Raw genomic sequence first — 22,488 nt, forward strand, 5'->3', positions numbered from 1 at the left:
GCGTCTAATATATTGGGCAGTAATACATGAAATGTCCAATTTTTGAATGATAATTAGAAACGAAGACATTTTTAATATTTATTTTTAATATTTATAACATTTTTAATATTAAATTTTTATTTTTAATATTTAATATTAATATTTGTTTTCAATATTTATAACATTTTTAATATTAAATTTTTATTTTTAATATTTAATATTAATATTTGTTTTTAATATTTATAACATTTTTAATATTAAATTTTTATTTTTAATATTTAATATTAATATTTATTTTTAATATTTATAACATTTTTAATATTAAATTTTTATTTTTAATATTTAATATTAATATTTATAACATTTTTTAATATTAAATTTTACTGTTACTGCGATCTACACATTTTTTTTCAATTAACTGCAAGTTTCTTAATTCATCAACAATGCAGAATAAAACAAATTTTGCGGTAGATTCTTTGCATACATATTTCCACCAAATCGATGGTGTAGAATTCATCTATGACAGCCAGGGACAACTGTACATACACCTTCCTAATTGATTCCTCGTTTTCGTTTTCGTAGCCCTCAAAGCGAAACGACGGACGTTTCTCGATAGTGCAAACAACTCGATGCAGCAGATTCTCTCGGCGCTAGTGTCCCGCTGGTAGATACCTAATTGCACGCCTGCCTTCCCTCTCTCTCTCTCTCTCTCTCTCTCTCTCTCTCTCTCTCTCTCTCTCTCTCTCTCTCTCTCTTTGTATTTCTCGCTATCGTAATTTGTACGCTCAATTATTTCCATTGTTCCCGCGATCGGGCGCGAACACAATCGATATACAATGGGCGGTTCTCGTTTGTTTGCCAACGTATGGCCGGCCACAAAGCGCGTGCACCAGGAGACGTTTACGTGGCTAGAATCAGCGCTGAAATCGGCAGCATAGATCACCACCTCCATGGACCGGCGTTCACGAGCAAATATTATAGAAACACAGAGTATTAATCATTTCCAGCCAGGCGATATGATAATTTCACTTGAAGTTTTAATATTTTTAATTAAATTGTTAATAATAATAATAATGAGAAGAAGAAGAATAACAATGATCGAAGATTTTAAATTAATCAGTTTAATTTCTTATCAGGTGAATTTTTCAAATTTTTTTACTTTTTTATATCCTTTATATTTTATATTTATTATTAGTTTTATTAACTGATTTAAATCGAATTCCTTTTGATTTAATCGAAGGTGAATCAGAATTTCAGGATTTAATTTAGAATATTGTAGACGATTATTTATTTACATTTTTTCCATCGGAATATATAAATTCGTTATTTATAAGAATGATTTTGGTAATAATTTTTTTTTCTTTTAATTGAAATATTTAATTTAATTTATTAAATAGAATTAATATAATATTAGTTAGTTATAATTCGAGGTGTTTCAGCTCGAATTCGATGTGATTATTTCATATATGTATGTTGAATAGAATTATTAATTTTAATATTATTAATTATCAGTTTAATATTTTATATATTACAACAATATAATAAAAATATAAGTCACATAATATTAAATTATTCTTAAAAAAAAAGAGAAATAAAGTTCATTTTAAAATTTCCTCGACCTGCAAGCAAATGATTTGCAGCATGCACTCTTTTCGAACCAAATGACTTTTACGAAAAAATTTTTTAATCCTTCGTCTTTGGCCAATAATAAAATATCAGTAAATAAATTCTTAGTAACACGTGGTCTGTGTAACAATGACACTTGACTTTCAATCAAATATTTAACGTTCAAATGATCTTGCGCAACATTCATCGTCTGATTAGACTCGTCGGGTATCGAAAGCTTGCCAGGCATTCCGGATTCGTGCCGGTGGTTTTGACGAAGCTTTTGATAAGCTTTTCGATAGTTCAATTGTTCGAGCTATTCAACGATCCGACGGATCTCTCTCATCGGCTGATCGCGGAGATTGCCTTTGGAATTTTCTAATAAACGTTTCATTAAAGTTATTCCGCAATTCGCCCGGTGTAATTAATTTTAAGATTAATTTCAATCCGGTTGATTATCCCCTGCCGGTGAATTATCGTTATCAATTTTCCCCGTGAATATCATTGGCCGATAAATCGCTCGCCCCGAGATATTAATTTTCGCGAGAGGAGCCATCGCTTTTTCGCAATTTTTCTGTCGAATTAAATTGCCGTATATTTTTTTTCTCTTATTGTTGCCAGTATATCGTAGCACAGAATATAGTATAGCTGTCGAGGGATCTGTTCAACGCCGAAAATTTTCGTGAATCGTATCGATCGATAATCGAACGGCGGATCTTCTTGCGAAACAATTCGAATAATTTGTCGTGGAGAGGAAATTTGATTTCAATGCGAGCAATTTTGTAAGAAATTCGAAAACTGGACGGACAAGAAATTCATCATAATTGTAAAATGTTATATTTACTATTTAATAATTCAGTTATATTTATTATATTTACTATAATAATAATATCATATTTACTATTTAATAATTCAATTATATTTATTATATTTACTATAATAATAATAATAATATCATATTTTCTATTTGATAATTCAATTATATTTATTATATTTGCTATAATAATAATAATAATATCATATTTACTATTTAATGATTCAATTATATTTATTATATTTAGTATAATAATAATAACAATATCATATTTACTATTTAATAATTCAATTATATTTATTATATTTGCTATAATAATAATAATAATATCATATTTACTATTTAATAATTCAATTATATTTATTATATTTGCTATAATAATAATAATAATAATAATAATAATATCATATTTACTATTTAATAATTCAGTTATATTTATTATATTTACTATAATAATAATAACAACAATATATCATATTTACTATTTAATAATTCTATGTCGTACATCACTTGTATATATTTTTATTTAACTATTTTTTTTATACTGTTTTATTTAATTACGTTCAACTCACGATACGTAGAAACCTTTCAAATCAACCAAATCAACAACCTCAACGTGGCAGAGTAGCTACACATCTTCACACCAAAATCACTCGACAATTTTCTGGGGAGAATCGAAATCCTTTCCGAGGCGATTCCTTTTCTCTCTTTCTCTCTCTCTCTCTCTCTCTCTCTCTCTTTCTCTCTCTCTCGTGATACCTATATATTCCGCGGCTCTTGATACTTGCCGCTTCTTTGGCAAGTTGAAGAGAAGATGGAGGGAAAGCGGCAACCCGGAAACGTAATAAAGGCGCGATGCTCGCCTCGCAGCCGCAATCTCTCTCTCTCCTCCTCGGCCTAAGTAAATACTTGCCGATCCTTGCGGATTGCTAGCCGCGGCTGCGTCGTCTTGTCGGCTGCCACGCCACGTTTTGCATGTATCCGCCGGCAAATTAAGGCTCCCGCTGTTTACCGAACCTTCAACCGGCTGATACCGGCCCTCTCGGTCGGCCAGTCGATGCTCTCCTGCGTTTCGGAGACGAGTTTACGAGGAAGTAGAGGTCAGAGAGAGATAGAGAGAGATAGAGAGAGATAGAGAGAGAGAAAGAGAGAGAGGGAGGGAGCTATTTTCGAGAGTTCATTGGCCATCACACGTAATAAAATATGATGGTTAGTTTCGCTTTCAGTCTCGCAAAATTGCGCACACTAATTTCATTTGGAAACTAGACAAAAGCTGTATCATCGATAATTTTTTAGATATCCGACGATATAAAGTTCGGAGCGCCAACTTTGGCGGCAGTTTACACCTCCCCTGATCTGATAAAAAAAGATACGTGTCAAATTCTCTTTGTTTTGAAAATTACATTTCATCATAATCGATGACTGATACTTGTCACACTTCTTTTTACGACGCATGTTGCGATATATGTAGCTTGGCGAATCGGTGAATCTGGCAAAAAAAAAAAAAAAAAAAAAAACTGTTTAGTGCAAGGTTTCGTGAAATTTAGAAGAACATCGCATGTTTCATGTCACTTTAACCTCTTGCCACGCACGTCGAGAATTTTTTGTTCCAAAATTGTAATAGTTTCTCAGTTTTAAATTATATTTAAAGTAAAACAAAATAGGCAAGACAAATAATTGTCAATAATTTCTGTCCAGTGACATCGACGAGTTCAAAAAGAATTATTGTATACGGGTTGGTCGCTCGTTATGGTCCGCGCAATAAGTTGCCAGCGCAAGTGGTTAACCTGAGAGTTTAGAGCTCTAATCTTATTGCTAGCGCTACTCTCTCCACTGCATCGATCCCCTCCACTATATTTCCTCGCCGTGCGTGACCCCCCTCTCACTCTCTCAGTCACAGCAAGTGGGGAGATCGATGCAGTGGAGGGGATAGCGCTAGCGATTAGGAAAGTGGGGACAAGGTCTCACGCCGCCAGTTAGCCTGCTCTGATTATAGAGAATTTCTCAACTGGTCGATAGAACAGAATTTGTAGTTTCTCTTTATTTGGTCCGAAACTATATTTGACTGGTCGTCTGAAAACTGTAGATAGTAAAAGAGACGACCAACATATCGACGATTGTTTATGGTGTCAATGATTAGCTGTTACGTGTCGATTTTATAGGGAAACAAATTCGGTTGTGAAAACGAAGGGCGGGCGAAGATTAATAAAAATTAAATCTCACGTGTGTGGTTAATGTAGTTAGACTCAGATTTGGATGTTGATCGACGAAATCTTTTCGATTAGAGATCCGATTGATTTGGAAAAATTGGAGGATTGGATAATTGAGTTGTCGAGATGTTGGAAAATTGTAATGGAATATTAAGAAGTAATTAAGAAATACAATTCTCTAAAGAAACAAAGGACTAGTTGTACAAATATCTTGAACAGATTCTTCTAGTTCGAGAAACTAGAAGAATGTTAATAAGCGGTCAAAGAGTTGTATAACTGAAGAATTAAGAAGTTCGACGTTTAAAATATTAAATAACGAAGGCTTAAATTATTCAAAGAAGATAGTTAATTCAAAGAAGAAGTCGCAAAGGTCGTAAAAACACTGAAAGTCCAAGAGACTTTCAATGAACTGCACGAATAAAAAAAGAACTAAAAAGTTCAAAAATTAGGGGTAATAAATATTTAAAAAATATTAGGTAATAAAGTTCTCAGGAAAATAGCTCGCGAAAATCTTGCTCGGTCCAGTGAATCACTCAGTTAAAAAAGTGGGGAAAAAATCGAAGCTGAAGAACGACGAAGTTAGAGTGTTAGAAGTCGAACGAACGAAATTCCAAAAAGGTATTATAACATTCGAAGTTATATAATCCAGTTTGGGAAGAAAGCAGTCCTAATTGGGAAGAGAGTCTCACGACAAGTGTGAACTCGATTAATTTAGCCAGTTTATGACCTTTATAAGCTAATTTAATAGTCCTTCGTCGAATAATACCACGTCTTCTCGATCATTCTCAATACACAGAGTTGGTCGTTGTCTCGTCGAGTGATCGATCGGACAGACGCAAGAATGGATGTCTCTCGTCAACCAACCTTAATAAAGATCCATCGTCTCTCGGATTGAACGATCGTGACGATACTTTTAATTGCGGCGTTTAGGGATCAAAAGGCGAAAAGATTGAAACTCGGCCGGTCTCTCACGCTGATTTATTACGTCGTCCACCTGGCTTGCGCTTGTCTAAACGTACATACTAGTCGTCTCCGTCGAACATCTAACTTTCTGTGTGCTCTCACGGCGACGAGTGAATCTTTGCGTGAACTTTCACTTGGTCGTCTTCTATCTCGCAGACTGGCTTGGTCGGTGTTGGACTTCGGCGGGCGGGGAAAGAATCTTTTCGCCGGGTTCCGGCAAATTTAATTAATTTTCATCCCGGACGGAAATTTCAAGCTCTCGTTGGAAAATGAACGTCGAGTGAAATCGCGAATTCGCGTGACGAGGAGTACTTCGATTAACGAGAAATCTTCGAATGAATTTTTTTCATTCTTCGGCTATCGCGTTTTCTTTTTTTCTTTTTTTTTTTTCTCTCCATCTCACAGACCTTGAACTTTACTAGAGTCTAGAGATTCTAATAATTTTTTAAATTCTTTAGAAATTGATTTTTGGGTGATACATTCATCTTCGATATTTTTCAGTCTCACAGATCTTGAATTTTAGAGTGATCTGACATCTGATTCTAACAATTTTTTTAATCCTTCAGATATCGGTTTTAGAGTGATACATCCTTCGATTCTAATAATTTTATTCATTATCAGAGGGCAGATATATACTTATATTGGCGGACAAAACTGTTAAATTAATAAATAATAAATAGTAAATAATACAATCTAATAGCATTTAATATACAGAATATAATAATGAATATTTAATTTATTTGTTTAATAAATATTTATAATAATAATAATAATAATATAACGTAATAATAATAATATAATAATATGATATAATAATATAATATAATATAATAATATTATTATTTATAATAATTTAATATAATAATTATATTATATTTTTATTATATTTTATAATTTAATATAAATATTATATTATATTATTTATAATAATATAATATTTATAATAATATGACGTACTAATAAATATTTAATATACAGAACGTCGAATAAAGAATATATTGTACTAAAGTATACTGTTGTAGGGAGAACTGCCTACAACGTTGAAGAACCATATACTACGAATTTCAACGTAAATGGAAAATGATATGTATTAATTTTCCTTACAAGCAACTTTCATCGACGTCGTACACACTTTCGCAGCACGCCGTAGAATTTTCAAATTTCGAAATGCCCCTCAGTTGCACAATTCTCCAGAACGCCTCGGTCCTTCCACGAGCCTTGGAAACACTCGGCGATCTCAAAGTTTCCGAAACTCCCCGAAACTGCCCCGAGACTTCCCCGGGATTCTTAATCATCCAACTTAATAATTCATCGATTCTCTCCAGTCCCGCTGCAGTCTTCGACTGCGACTCTGAAATTTCACCGTCCTTCTTAGCCCGGTCCGAGAGACAGCCGGCCAAAAATCACTCGAGTCGCAACCGGGTTCGTTAAGAAAGTTTCGCATCGGTCTAGTTGAGTTCGACGGTTCATTAGTCCCAATTTCAGGGCACGATCGTTTTCATGGAGTATAGTTGAAAATTACAACGGGCCGAAATTACAACGTTGGGGCGAACCGTGTCATTTCACTATGGCGCGATAGTTGAAATCGTTTCGACTACTGTCCTCTTGCGCTGGAATTAAAAACTGCAATATTTTCTCAGTTTTAAGTATATTTAGGTATAACCCAGGCAAAGAAAATAATAAGTTTATCACTCCTTAATAATTTCTTTTGCAGTGATATCACACCGACGAGTTCGAGAGAAAAGAAAAGCGACGAATTATGTTGTATACGGTTCGGTCGCTCGTTATGGTCCGCGCAATGGTTCAACCTCTTCGATTCAACCGCTGTACTTAGCCACAGTGTTTGCTGTTTGCTTGAAAAATTCCCGATCTCTGAGAAAACGAGTTAATTAACATTTGTAATTGACAGTTAATCAATCGTTATTAATAATTGATAATTTTTAAGTGTAAGATTGTCGCGGACTTTTATGTATTATATAATATCGTGGCATTCAGTTAATCGTCTTTAATAATTAATAATTTTATAGTCCACAAGATTGTTGCGGATTTTCGTGCATTATGGTTATATTATATTATATTATAATTAACATTTAACTAATCGTCTGTAACAATTGATAATGTCAAAGTACACGAGGTACTCTGTGATTGTGTCCTAGGTAAATTTCGAGTGTCGAATTCAGACTGTGCATTTATAATTAATAATTAATTCCAATATATGGGAGATGTATAAAATGTCGAACAGATATCGAACAGATAACGTTATCCCATTTCTCGAATCATACTGACAGAAATAATGAATTTGCGTCAAAAATTCTCACTTGTCACTAGTTGTATGATTTTCTTTTTAACGATGATTCCATGATTTTAAAGATTACAACATAATTATGATATTTTGATGATGAATAACATGGAAATTTCGTGGCTGAAGCTACTTTACTCTGTTTCTTCGCTCTTAGTTTCCCTTAGGTTTCACGGGAAAATTATAAACAAAAATTATATCGGTTCATCAACGTCCAATCTAAGAAAAATCCCCTCGAATAAATAATCCTGTCGATCGAGAGCCTGCAACAGCGATCGCAACGATTGACCGAACGACTCGCGTCGGGACAATTGCGAGATATTTTAGCTCGGACGTTTCCATTTTCTCCACCATCGAGCGTAATTGCGACTCGCGTTATGCAAGACAACGAGGAGGAAGGACACGAAACGAAACGAGACGAGACGAGACGGAGGGGATAACGCGCTCCTCGTAGCTTTTCAACCGCAATTTCTCGCTGTCCCGGCGTCGAAATCACCGGCCATCGACTTTAAGAGACTCTAACCAGCTGGCGGAAGAGACGTAGTTCGGTGGAAAAAAGTGGATGATGAACGATAACGCGTTTCCATTGTGTCGAAATGAGAGGAATTCTTCGATCACGTTGAATTTACGCGCCCCTCTCGATCATTTTCGTTGGTCGGTAATATTGCTCGATAGATTTATATTGGTTCTTTTATCTTAACATTGAAAGTTCCATCATCTCAAGGATTCTGCCCTGGATTATTTTATTATTATTACTTCATCTGTAATAATGTATCTCGGATTTATTGTAAATTCAAAAAATTCGTATTACTTTGTTGCTTTGTTTATTATTTTACTGAAACATCGGAAGCTGTTTCAGTTAACAGTGGAATTTAACAGTTTCGAAGAAACATCCTTCCATCCGACTGAATTTTCATTTCCTTCTCGATCTTCTTTCCTCGTCGATGGTATTTCTTTTGTTAGATTCATTTTACCAAATTCCATCTCGAATTCTATTTTGGTCCTATCTATCGCATATTGAAAAATACTGTAAAGAGCAATTGTATACAAAAGAATTATTATAATAATTTTCAATAATTATTATAACAATCTTTACTTAATAATTTTCAATAATTATTATAACAATCTTTACTTAATAATTTTCAATAATTATTATAACAATCTTTACGTAATAATTTTCAAGAATTATTACAATAACTTTTAATTAATTTAATTTTTACCTGTCACGATAAACTAATAAGTATATTATACTATAGTAAATTAGTTTTGATAGAAATTAGTAACTTAGTAATAATACTATTTAGTAATATAGTAAATAATTTAGTAATTTAATAATAATACTATTAGTAATTTAGTAATAATACTAATAAATAGTATTATTACTAAATTGTTAATAAATTAGTAATTTACTAATAAAACTATTTAGTAATATAGTAAATAAATTAGTAATTTATTAATAATACTATTCAGTAATATAGTAAATAATTTAGTAATTTAATTTTTATCTGTCACGATAAACTAATAAGTATATTATACTATAGTAAATTAGTTTTGATAGAAATTAGAAATTTAGTAATAATACTATTTAGTAATATAGTAAATAATTTAGTAATTTAGTAATAATACTAATAAATAGTATTATTACTAAATTATTAATAAATTAGTAATTTAGTAATGATACTATTTAGTAATATAGTAAATAAATTAGTAATTTAGTAATAATACTATTCAGTAATATAGTAAATAATTTAGTAATTTAATTTTTATCTGTCACGATAAACTATAATAAGTATATTATACTATAGTAAATTAGTTTTGATAGAAATTAGTAATTTAGTAATAATACTGAAGTAAATTAGTTTTGAATGTTATTTAGAAATTCTTTGATCAGACTGTATTTTCACATTTACAGATTTACCTTCATCATCGACAATATTCTCTTTACTTTGACATTTGCCTTCACTATCATTTAAATTCCTTATTTGTCCTTGTTTCACGCGATACAATGAAATATTTGAATGTTATACTTTACTGAAACATTGAAAATTGTTAATTTCCTCCGTCTCTGAAAACTCGCTCGGTCAGCCATTGAATTTCTTCTTCGGCCAGTTGCGTTACACAGCACAATTATTTCTCATTTTCAGTGCATGAACTTCCTTCATTTATCTTCGGTGCCCCGCCATTATGACTGCCTCGCGAAAAATCATTCCCAAGAACCGTGTTACGAGTACGAAACAACCATTTTTCACTTCCTGCGTGTCGTATCAATTTTTTTGTTTTTTCTTCTCGCCGCCATTGTGCTTCCTCCGCATCGAGGAACTATTCTTTGAAACGACGCCGATACGGCTCATCTGATTTCGCGTCTCGGCGAGAGGATCGTTTTTTGCTTCACTCGCAGAGGGTTTCTTCAAGCTTCGATCAGTTTTATGTCTGACATGTTGCAGATACTATCTGCTGGTCACATCTTCGTCTCTCGTAACGCGTTCAGTATGTACAGAGTGGGCCAAATAGACCTATCTTCCTACCTATTTTTCTTTTTCAATAAAACATCAAAATATAAGAAAAAGCTAATTTTATCACTTTTGAATTTGGAACCTTTTTTTAAGGAACGGACAATTTATTTATCGATGATAAAATAGTTTTCAATATTTATAGCAGTTACTGACGTTGAACATTGTCCGATGAACAGTACTCGAATATAAAAATGGATTTTCAGTTAAATGTTCTGAAATATCTCCGTTTCGTGAAACTTTTTATTATATTTAAATATTACAAACTTTTATTATACAAATTTTAAAATGTATATAACATATAATTTTTATTGTACAAATTTTAAACTCTTATTATACAAATTATATTATATTATATTATACAAATTTTAATATATATAAAATTACACAATTATTACAAACTTTTATTATATAAATTTTAAAATATATATAATATTTAAAAAAAATATATATATATACACAAATATTACAAACTTTTATTATACAAATTTTAAAATATATATAACATATAATTTTTATTGTACAAATTTTAAACTTCTATTATATAAATTATATTATATTATACAAATTTTAATATATATAAAATTACACAATTATTACAAACTTTTATTATATAAATTTTAAAATATATATAATATTTAGAAAAAAAAAAATATATATATATATACACAAATATTACAAACTTTTATTATACAAATTTTAAAATATATGTAACATATAATTTTTATTGGACAAATTTTAAACTTCTATTATACAAATTATAATATATTATATTATACAAATTTTAATATACATAAAATTACACAATTATTACAAACTTTTATTATATAAATTTTAAAATATATATAATATTTAAAAAAAAAATATATATATATACACAAATATTACAAACTTTTATTATACAAATTTTAAAATATCTGTCCCGTGAGAACGTTGATAAGTGTTCCTAAGTGCGACACTTCATTCTACAAAAATTCCGCAGAAACTGACAATTTTTTAATACGAGAAATATGCAAGTTCGAACTTATTAAGAATTTCTGGAACCAGTTAATTTCGATTCCGACTTGAAACATCGTTGCTAGCTAGAGATTTTAGTCTTCGAATCGTCAAAGGAACAGAAATCTCGTTCCCTCTAAAAATTTGAAATCTCGCGGCTCGATAAATCTCGAGCGATATATAGTGTAACTTCTTATTGCGATTTTAGTCGAACCCCGTAAATCGCCTCCACGCCTTTTGTCATCGCTAATTCTAACCTCAAACTCGTCGATATTCGTTTCCGTCGGTAATGTCGGTTGTCGATAAACGACAGAGGAGGGTGAAAAAGTTTTAATGAAAACGGCGAACGTGAAATTTCCTCGCGGTAGCTATAGAGTGTTTTACGACCTGTTGAAGGACGAATTATTATGCTGTTCGTGCGTAGCCTCGGAGAAGGGAAATCGATTATTAGATCGGGAGCTGGGGGGGTTGGTTTTTCACCGTTGGGAATTGTGGAATCGTAATTTCACGTATATAGAAAAATATAATATTTATAATATAAAATATAATATAATATTATATTATATATAATAAATATAATAAAATATAATATAAAATATAATATAATATTATATTATATATAATAAATATAATAAAATATAATATAAAATATAATATAATATTATATTATATATAATAAATATAATAAAATATAATATAAAATATAATATAATATTATATTATATATAATAAATATAATAAAATATAATATAAAATATAATATAATATTATATTATATATAATAAATATAATAAAATATAATATAATATATATAATTTTATATTTATTCGTAATCTTGATGCTAAAATAACTAAATTAAATAAAACAACGAAATTCACATTTCAAAAAGTAATTTTTTTCTACATTTGTTCGCGGTTTTGTCAAACGAAATGAATCTCGTCAGAAAGTATTCGAAACCCTTCGAAATTTTCGCTCAAACGAGTTGTTCCCTTTGGAAAACTAACTTATTTTATTTGTTTGCATTGAGCGATAGTTAAAAAAAAAAAAGAAACGGTATCCGAAAGAATTGAAAAATCAGCGAAACGGAAGTAACCTTCGCAAAAACACGAATCTGCTGAAAAATCGAGGGGAAAAGAAAGAATATATTTTTAAAAGTTTCCGCCTCGTTGAACTCTCTCTCTATCTCTCTCTCTCTCTGCTAATCTATCTTTCTCGTAAAATTCCGTAAAATTCGTAAAATTCTGATTTCTCGACTCGGTAATCACGTTCAACGGGATCGCGTTCGTCGTAGGAAAATTCCCGCGGAGTTGGTAAAATAATCGGCACATTTTGAACGCGCGGCGAGTCTCTCGTTTCCTTTTTTGAAACCTTGGAAAATTCGCAGGACCTTGCCTGGTCCGTGGTCGTGTAGAATCAGAAATTGTTTCTGTCGCGCTGTCGTTCACCGCGGCGGCATAAAACGGCGAAACAACGACGGAGAACGCCGAAACTCCATTACGGCTTTCCGCTGGGGAAAGTGAAAGCCCCGGAAACGCTAGACGCTCGCCAGCTTCCCGTTTCCACCTGATAACGTCGCGGGCCAAGCGGCCGATCGATTTTCCGCTCTCGGTCATCCTTTGTCGCGAAAATTTCACCGGAAGCCACCGGATTTCGTTTCGAGTCTTTGATAAGTCCATCTGGCGACGCGAGAGAGAGAGAGAGAGAGAGAGAGAGAGAGAGAGAGAGAGTTTTTTTTTGCAAATGTATGGACGCAAGTGTATTTAACGAGTTGCGGTTTTTTTTACGAAGTAGAAAGAAACGAGAAATTTCTGATTCTTGATATTAGATTATTATGTACTTTTCCGTTTGACAACGGAAGAAACGGAGAAAAAGAGAGAGAGAGAGAGAAAATTAATTTTTTTTTGTTTTGCAAATGACGTAAGTGTATTTTAATATACAATATAAAATAAAATTTATTTAATATAAAATATATAATATATAATATAAAATAAAATTTATTTAATATAAAATATACAATATAAAATAAAATGTATTTAATATAAAATATAAAATATAAAATAAAATTTATTCAATATAAAATACAAAATATACAATATAAAATATATAACAAAATAAAATTTATTTAATATAAAATATAAAATATACAATATAAAATAAAATTTATTTAATATAAAATATAAAATATAAAATAAAATTTATTCAATATAAAATATATAATATAAAATAAAATTTATTTAATATAAAATATACAATATAAAATAGAATTTAATATAAAATATACAACATGAAATAAAATTTATTTAATATAAAATATATATTTTGCGACACCTTCGATATTTAAATGTCCGAGCATTTAAATATCCGATAATTAATAGAGGATTCACTGTATTGTTAATTAATCTGTCATCGTCGACAGGACGTCTCTAGGTGTTAATTTATATGATAGATTTTTCACCTTTTCGAGGATGAAAAGATCAGCGTGTATTTATAGAAAAGGGTACAGGTTCATCTTCGTTTCGTCTCGACGAGCCAGTCGAGTCAGAGGATATATAGCTATTTGATTACCATTTCATGATTGATTGCTTCGGCTGGATAAACGTGTCTCGCGTCGAATTAGCGTCAGATATTATTTAAATAAATTATTAGAGATATTCCAACTGACGCGACGGTTCTTGAACTTTTTCCCGATTTATATCCCGAATCGTTTCTCCTTTTCATTTATTCCCATCGGGTCATCTGGTTTAAAATTGTACGTTTCAAGTGACGTTTCTTGGAACCATGGATTTTTGGGGACAGAACCTTTAATATTCAGGTCTTAAATTCTTCAGAGGTCACAGATGTTCAGATTATTAAATTCTGAAATATTTAAGTATTTTATTTTTAGTTTACGATTCGTTTATTTAATTCCCGAATACTTCAGTTCTCTGATATCTCAGTGTCAAATTTACGAATTCCCGAAATTCTCGAGTGTTTCGATTTTCATAGTTTGAGATTCTCAAATTCTTAAATATTCAAATTCTCAGACGTACAGAGATATTTTAATCTTCCAAATTTCCAGATTTCTATTTTCTAAAATATATTATATATTAAAATATAATATTTCTAATTTTTAAAATATATATTAAAATATAATATTTTTAACTTTTCTAACTTCCAAGTTTGCAAATATTCCAATTATCAAACGCACCAGCCTATTATAATTTCCAGAAATTCCGATTTCTGAATTTCCACGTTATTTCAATTTTCAAAGCTTGAAATTTCCAAATTTCCGAATTCCTAAATATCTTAACTTTCGTATCTTGGGATTCCGATATTCTCAAATTCTAATTCTCAAACGCGCCAATATTTCAGTTTTCTAAATTTTAAAATTCACAAATTTTTAAATATTCCAGTTCAAATATTTTAATTTCCGAAACTTCCAATTTTCAGTTTTTCAAATTTTCAAAACTCGAAGCCCCGGAATTCCCAAATGTTCCAATTTTCAAAAACATTAATATTTCCAATTCTCGAGACATTTCAGTTTCCAAATTTTCAAATTCTCAAATACCTTAATTTCCAAAACTCTATGGCCCGAAATTCTCAAATGTTCCATCTTTCAAACACATCGATATTTTATAATAATCCTCGAGACATTTCAGTTTCCAAATTCTCAAATTTCACTGTCGAAATCGATCTTCGAATCCCCCCACCCAAAGTAATTCCTAATCCCTCGAACGTTCGAACGTCCACAGGGGATTCCAAAACTGTTCAAATATCCCGATACTCAACTTTCGAACTTGGCCAAATTATTACCTTTCGATTCTATCGGCGTCGCGTTTCTCCGAACTTTCAACTTACATTTCGCATTTCGAATTCAACGATATCCTCCTGGAAGGAGGATTTCCCATCTGAAACATAATCGAGTATCACCGAAAGCGTGATACTCAATTTTCCCGCCTTTTTTTTTTCTCTTGCGGGGCCTTAATTAAATTTCACGTGGCCGGATGCCTTTCTCCCTAAATATTTCCCTGTTTGGCGAGACTCGACGTGAAAGAGAGGATGAAGGGGGAAAAAAATCGGCGGGCAAATACTCCAATGTTTTTCATGATACGTTGACCAACGTATCCAGTTGATTCGAACAGTTTCACCGGGGAGAAAATTGGGAAATTGTTTACGTCCGATCGATCTCCCGACTGGTGTCCTTTCTCCACGCCGATGGCGGCTGACCAGGGGGAACTCATCGAATTTTTCGAACGAAAAATCATCCGTTGGGTGTCTCTGTCCCCGATTCCTCTCTGATTCGACTCGCTCGCGTGAAAATGAAATATATTCAACGCGTTCTTACTCGAATAAGTTGATATGTACTTGGTGATTAAATAGAAACGGGTACGTCGTTGATTTTTTGACTCTGGTGTGTCGCTTTCTTTCAATTTTAGTTGCTGAGACTGAAAAGAAATTTGAAACTCGAGTTTGGTAGTAAAAAGTAAAAAATAAATATTGGTAATAAGATAGTTAAGGTAATTATTCTATATATGCAGTGATAAATATTGGCGATAAAAATGAAAATGTATAATCGTAGTTTCTATAGAGTTTAACGCGAGACTCAGAAGAAATATCAAACTTAAGTTTGGCGATAAAAAAAATATATATAGTTGTAATTTCTACAGAGTTTAATGCGAGACTGAAGAGAAATGTGATGTTATATTAATTAATAGAAATAATATATAAAATAATATATATAATATAGATAATATAAATAATATAAATAATATATATATAATATATATAATGTAGATAATATATATATAATATATATAATATAGATAATATAAATAATATATATAATATATGTGTATAGATAATATAAATAATATATAATATATAATATATAATAAATGTTATATTAATTAATATAGATAATATATATAATATAGGTAATATAAATAATATATATAATATATGTAATACAGATAATATAAATAATATAAATGATATATATAATGTATGTAATATAGATAATATAAATGATATAAATAATATATATAATATATAATATATAATAAATAATAAATGTTATATTAATTAATATAAATAATATATATATAATATATATAATATAGATAGTATAAATAATATATATAATATAGGTAATATAAATAATATGTATAATATATAATATAATATAATATAAATTATATATATAATATATAATATAATATAATATAAATTATATATATAACATATAATATAATATAATACAAATAATATATATATATAACATAGTATATGAAATCAAATTCAAACGAATTAAATAATAAAACTCGGACTCAGATTTCACTAATTAAAGAAAGAAGTCAAATTCAAACGAATTGAATAACAAAACTCGGATTCAAATTTAAGTAACTGAAAAAGAATGGAAATGGAAATGTTCTTCGAAAGCTTTCGTCTCGCGAGAATAATCCGACAGGCACGCCCCCGGTGTTGATTTTCTGCTTTCAGTGGTGGCGAGACCACCGGGTAGCTTGAGGGTCGGAGAAGGTGACGAGAGGCGGGAAAAAAAGAGTGGTGTATTCGGTTGAGGAAGAATGGACGAGAGTCGTCATCATCATCATCAGCAGCAGCAGCAGCAGCAGCAGCAGCAGCAGCCGCTGCTTCGTTCGATCAACAACGTGCACAGATCCTTCGTTAAGTTCATCAACAAGACCCTGCACAACGTCGTCCTCTACTGGATCGATTATCAAGGCCAGGCAGTCAGCTACGGTGTGCTGTCGCCTGGCGACTGCCTCGATATCAACACGTTCGTCACGCATCCGTGGATCTTCGTTGACCAAGAGACCAGAGACAGGTAGGATGATTCTTTGCGATAACGCTCTTCTCTTCCCTTGATGAGGATCCTTGAGGAGGAGGGACGGGGTGAGGGAATTTCTGAAACGTTGAACTTTGTGTGCTCCATCCTTTGCAACTTGAGCGCGTGTTCAACACGTTCTTCTCCTTCGCGTTTCCTTCGGCGAGATGCGTGACGTCGATGATCGAGCAGAGGATGATCGTTCGAGGAGGATCGTAACGATGTAATACTTCGTCTCTCGGGTAGTGCCAGTTGAGGATTGAACGTCTGTTTGCTTGAGAGGAAATTTTTGGAAGGAAACGATTCGTCACGGTTGTCGAATTCCACGTCACGTCGATTTGATTTCAGATCAGGGGAAACCTGTAACGCAAGATTGACCTTTCGGTCTTCTTGGGATCAAAATTTTTCGTATTCTACTCGTCGCGAAGATCGAACCTGGTCCAGAGGGGCCAACCTGATCGTACACTTGAAAAATGGCAAAAGAGTTTGTTGTCGCCATCTGACCGTTCTCTTTTGAAAAATGGCAAAGAGATTTCGACGAAATTCGAGAAGTCGAGCGTAGTTTGGGATTGTCGAACGTCTCGCTCTGAGTTAGTTCGCTGATTTCGTTCAAACTTTTTCGAAAGATTAGATTGCGACCTATAGTTCCTCCGACACGTTGAAGAAAGAATTTTTTGAAGAAAAGTCAAGGCCAAGGTCAATTTTGCGGCAGATTCTCTGCACACTTTTCCATCAGATCGACGGTGTAGAATTCGCCTGCGATCAGCCAAGATCAAAACAGACTGATTTTCGCAGAATTTTGTTAATTGTGAGGATCTGTGCGTTTTGGTTGGGCGTCGAACGAAGAAAGAGTTGTTTTGAAGAGGTAGATTTTGATTTAAACAACGGTTACTTGGTTAATGGAAAGTAGGGAGATGTAATTTCAACTAGCAACCGATTTTGCGATATTTTAACTAAGAATCTGAGCGAAGAAGCTGTATCAATTATAAGTTTCAGCAAAGTGAACGCAGTAACGTTATGTATGATAAGATAATTGATTACTCATCGCCAGTTCTTTTTTTTTTTTTAATCAAAATTATCAGTGTTCATTTCAAATTTTTATTAGGTTATTTTCTTTATACGTTAATCGTTTAACTCCTTGCGCTGGAATGAGAATTTTTTGTCAAGTTGCAACACACAAAATTAAAAATTGTGGAGAAATTTAAGTGTGAAAATGTTTTAAGTATATTTAAATGTAAAAATTGTGAAAAAATTTAAATGTAGAAATATTTCAAGTATATTTAAATGTAAACATTGTGAAAAAAATTTAAACATGATTTAAAAATGTTTTAAGTATATTTAAATGTAAAGTAACCCAGGCGAAACAAATGACAAGTTTATTACATCTTAAAAATTTTTATCCAGTGATATATCGACGAGTTCAAAAGGAAAAGAAAGCAACGATTTTATTGTATACGGTCACTCGTTATGGTCCGCGAACCAGTTGCCAGTCGCAAGGTGTTAAAAGAAGGTTCCTCACTGTGGAAGAAGCAGACAATTAATTTGCGAATGATGTTCGAAAGCGCGAGCGCTGCTAATTGATCGTAATAACAAAAATGACTTAAAAGTGAATTGAAAGTTAATTGAAAAATTAAAAATTAATTCTCAGCCAAAGTATTTAAGGGATCATCAATCTCTCTGTTCGAACGTTTATATATGTATATAATTATCGTAACATTTCGTGACGTAAAACAAGTTCACATTCCAGTACTGTGTCTTTCAGAAACCAAGTACCAACGTACAAATTCCAAAGTATTAAGTACTCACTTCGTACAAATTCCAAGTACTCGCCTGGTGCGAATTTCAAATTACCAAGTACTCACTTCGTATCGAATCGACTCTTTCTTCGTTCGACTCTTTCTCCTTCACCTCCTCCCACTTCCACCCATCTCGATCGAGGTTCGATTAGACAGATACGATCAGAGATGGTCTTTCTCGTCGAGATCGGGCGCAGAGGAAGGACAGGCTGGCTGGACGAGCTTGGGGGTTTTCAGGTACACGGTGAACCAGAGGGACGTGTTCTTCCCGGAGCCGTGGTTCGCCAGGTACCAGGGCCTCCGACAAAGCGAGCTGCCCCAGAGGCGCGAACGGACCAACGTCTACATCACACTGCCGGTTTACACGCTGCGCGAGCTGTCACTCAGGGCCATCAAGCGGCGATTGACGCACGCTCGCCAGGCGTTTCAGCTCGACATACCGAGGAGCCTTCAGTACGAGCTCGCGACCATGCTGCCGAGGAACGAGGAAGAGGAGGACGAGGAGGACGAGGACGCCGCAGCCAGCTCATAGCGATCGATCCGCTCCTCTGATCCATGGATCAGAAATCGTCGTCGTCGTCGTCGTCGTCGTCGTCGCCGCGACTTCGCCATCTCGCTTCGATCACCGATCGATAACGATTCTCTGCCAGCGCTGGCGGGTTGCTGTTGGCACGCTGGTTTCCCGGTGGAAAGCGCCTTCCGGTCTATTGGCTTTCGAGAGGAAACTTAGCTTGGATTTTCGGCTGTAGCCTCGGGAAATTGGTCTTCGAGTCGTGGGTGTATACTTTGCTTTTTTCCAGCGGATTTTTCATCAACGCGGAGTCTGTAACCTCCGCTCTGCGGTTGGCATCCGTCGCTTTGGGATCGTTTGGAATTTCATTGGCACTGGATTTATGGGAAATTGACAGCTGCGAAATGTAAAAACAGGCGTGACAGGTGAAACGAATTTTTTTTCCTTGCGAAAAAATGTTCAGGAAAATTTTAAAATGCATAAAACCCGCGCCTCGGCGAACAGGATCCAGTTATTTTAATTTTCAAGTGTTGCTGTAGATATCGTTGAATAAGTAATCGTTGACTTCGAGACTATCATTAAGAAAAGAAGAAAAAAAAAAAAAAAATGTACAGGACTTACTGCAAATGTCAATTGTTATATTAATATTTAAATGATCGATACTGTAATTAGCAATGTTTTTTTTTTAGTTATAATTAAATAATATCATATTTCCTACTTCACACGTCAATATTATGTTTTTAAAATTCGTTCGTTCGAAAGAAAATTGCATTTGCCTTTTAAACTCGTAATTACTATGATTGTGTCAATGAGATTTCAAGAGGTTTCCTACGACAATCTGTTCGAATACTCCAGCAGGACGCGATCGAGATTAGGACACGCGTTCGAAAACTTCAAATTGTTCATTCTATATAGCGTTTTATGGAAACACGTACAGATCTGTTGAATTGAGATTTCAACACTTCATTTTTAATCTATTTATGTACGTTCGTCCAACCTTCAAAACACGAACGAACAGTTACGTTCTAGTTATATTCTTTACTAAAGTCTCGTTACTTGAATTACATTCGTGAATTTACGTAAAAAATCGTTCTCACGTGGGAAAGAAAATTGTATCGACGTGTACAACAATTATCAATTAAATTGTTTGAATTGCTCGAATCTTAACGTCGCACTGATCGCAGAGATGTGTTCTAAATACTTATTGCGCGGCGGTGTAGTTCCGGTCAGACGATCGAATTGTTGAATAATTCAAGAGAGCAGCAAGAAGCGGGAGAAAAATCCTTCAGGGCAGGGGTGGGAAAAAAAATATTTCCACGGGGGAGTGTCTCGGATATTTGAAAACAAACCGCGTCGCAAATCCCTGGAACAAACGCGGTGGGGAGAAATTCGGCGGAAAAAAAAAAAAAAAAAAAAAAAAGAAAACCCGCCGATAGTCCGTGCTGAGTTACGTCGCTTTCCTCTCGAAACCGCGACGCATGTACATACGTGTAATATATATCTGTTTTATCGTTCGCGCGATTTCCTCGAGAGCCTGCCCGTTTTTCGGTAAACCAAAAAAAAGAAATTAGTACAGAAAAATAAATTAATTCATTTAGGTTTCGAATTAATTAATTAATTTTGACACACTAACTCGGAAATTATCACTACTTTTTTTTTTTTTTTTTTTTTTTTCGTCTGTTCATCGAGCATCGACAGGCTCTCGGTGTAATTTCTGTGTGTAATTTCACAAATTTAACTTCGGTAAAAATGAATTTCGGTAGCGAGGGACGACGTGATTTATCCGACGAATTACAATGCGGGCAAGTAAAGGGCTCTCGAGGTTAATGGAGAGACGTTTTCATTCGCTTTCTTTTTTTTTTTTTTTTTTCATTCGCCGCGGTTTCACGATTTTAATTTTTACCAGTTTTCTGATAAATGTTGCAAATAAATTCGGTCGAATGTCACAGCGACAGGATCGATGGATCGTGGTTGAATTTTAATTCAACGGCGGTAATCCAGTGTGACGAGCGTCCTTTTTTTTTTTTTTTTCCACTAAAAATTTAGCGAATGATGTTACACGTTTATTTGTCTCTGACGAATATTTTTTTTTTTTTTTTTTGTTGTTGTTGAAAAATAATCGAAATTGACTGCGGCGATGCATGAAGACAAATCGATTCTTATTCTATCGGTCACGATAACGTGACTGAGAAAGAAAAATATTGAAAAATGAAGAAATGGTAACTTGAAAATAAGATCTCGATTTTTTTCTCGTCTATGAAAAATTGAAAAATGGTATATTGTGCTGAAGATGTGTTCAATTCCGGGCTCGATCGGTACAATAGTTTCTGAGATATCTTGGGAAAATGATAATTGAAAAAAATACAGAGTTTTATTTTCACTTTACATTTGATAAAACATGAACTCGATCTTTCGAGCCTGTCACGCTGAAACACTCTCTTAAGTCACGCGAGAAGGTAAACATAATCATATTTTTCGTACCCCGTATTTTCGTAACGAAATCTCGCATAATTCTCGCTGATGTTGTTACTTTTTGAGAAAAAAAAATTAAAAAAAAAAAGAAGTCATTCTTCTCTTGTGATAAGGCGTACGAAGTCTCATTAACTCGATGTAAGTTACCCGATTTGTAAGTATTTTTACTCGCGAAACACTTTTAAGGTGATTAAACGACATGATGGGAGAAAAAAGTAGTGGTGATTTATTGTTTTCCTCGACGATCCTCCTGTCCATCGTTCCTCTCGCTTTTACGCTCGAGTTTTTCACCATCTGCGGAGGAAAAGATGTACGACCATCGTTCGTAAATAAGAGGCGAAAATAATGGGGAAAGAAAAATTTGGAAAAATATATTTAACTATACAGAGTGTTTCATAACTTGTGGGACCCACTTCGCCTGAAAATAATGAGAAAAAGTCATATAAATATATGTCCTATCTGTCTTCGTTTATGAGATATCATGAATTTTATAAACAGAGCAAACTCTA

General features: G+C 33.0%; 1 protein-coding gene across 2 annotated transcripts; it reads left to right on the forward strand.

Annotated features, from left to right (window-relative positions):
* Positions 1 to 16,831: 16,831 nt before the first annotated feature.
* On the forward strand, positions 16,832 to 22,194 carry LOC122529398 (von Hippel-Lindau disease tumor suppressor). Of its 2 annotated transcripts, none has more exons than XM_043655501.1 (2): positions 16,832 to 17,200; positions 19,183 to 22,194. In XM_043655501.1, exons 1-2 carry the CDS (start codon positions 16,941 to 16,943, stop codon positions 19,526 to 19,528), a joined length of 606 nt encoding a protein of 201 aa, XP_043511436.1. In that variant the 5' UTR covers positions 16,832 to 16,940; the 3' UTR covers positions 19,529 to 22,194. The 2 variants fall into 2 exon arrangements, with proteins under 2 accessions (XP_043511436.1, XP_043511437.1); XM_043655502.1 differs by having other exon boundaries at positions 16,833 to 17,200; positions 19,234 to 22,194.
* Positions 22,195 to 22,488: the final 294 nt, after the last annotated feature.

This window comes from Frieseomelitta varia, unplaced genomic scaffold (assembly GCF_011392965.1).
Source record: "Frieseomelitta varia isolate USP_RPSP 00005682 unplaced genomic scaffold, Fvar_1.2 scaffold_285, whole genome shotgun sequence".
NCBI classification, from domain to species: domain Eukaryota; kingdom Metazoa; phylum Arthropoda; class Insecta; order Hymenoptera; family Apidae; genus Frieseomelitta; species Frieseomelitta varia.

Excerpts from the sequence above, each read along its gene's own strand:
- LOC122529398 (XM_043655501.1), top strand. The coding sequence starts at position 16,941 with ATGGACGAGAGTCGTCATCATCATCATCAGCAGCAGCAGCAGCAGCAG. Across the intron at positions 17,201-19,182 it reads GACCAAGAGACCAGAGACAG|ATCGGGCGCAGAGGAAGGAC; the intron begins GTAGGATGATTC and ends TTTCTCGTCGAG.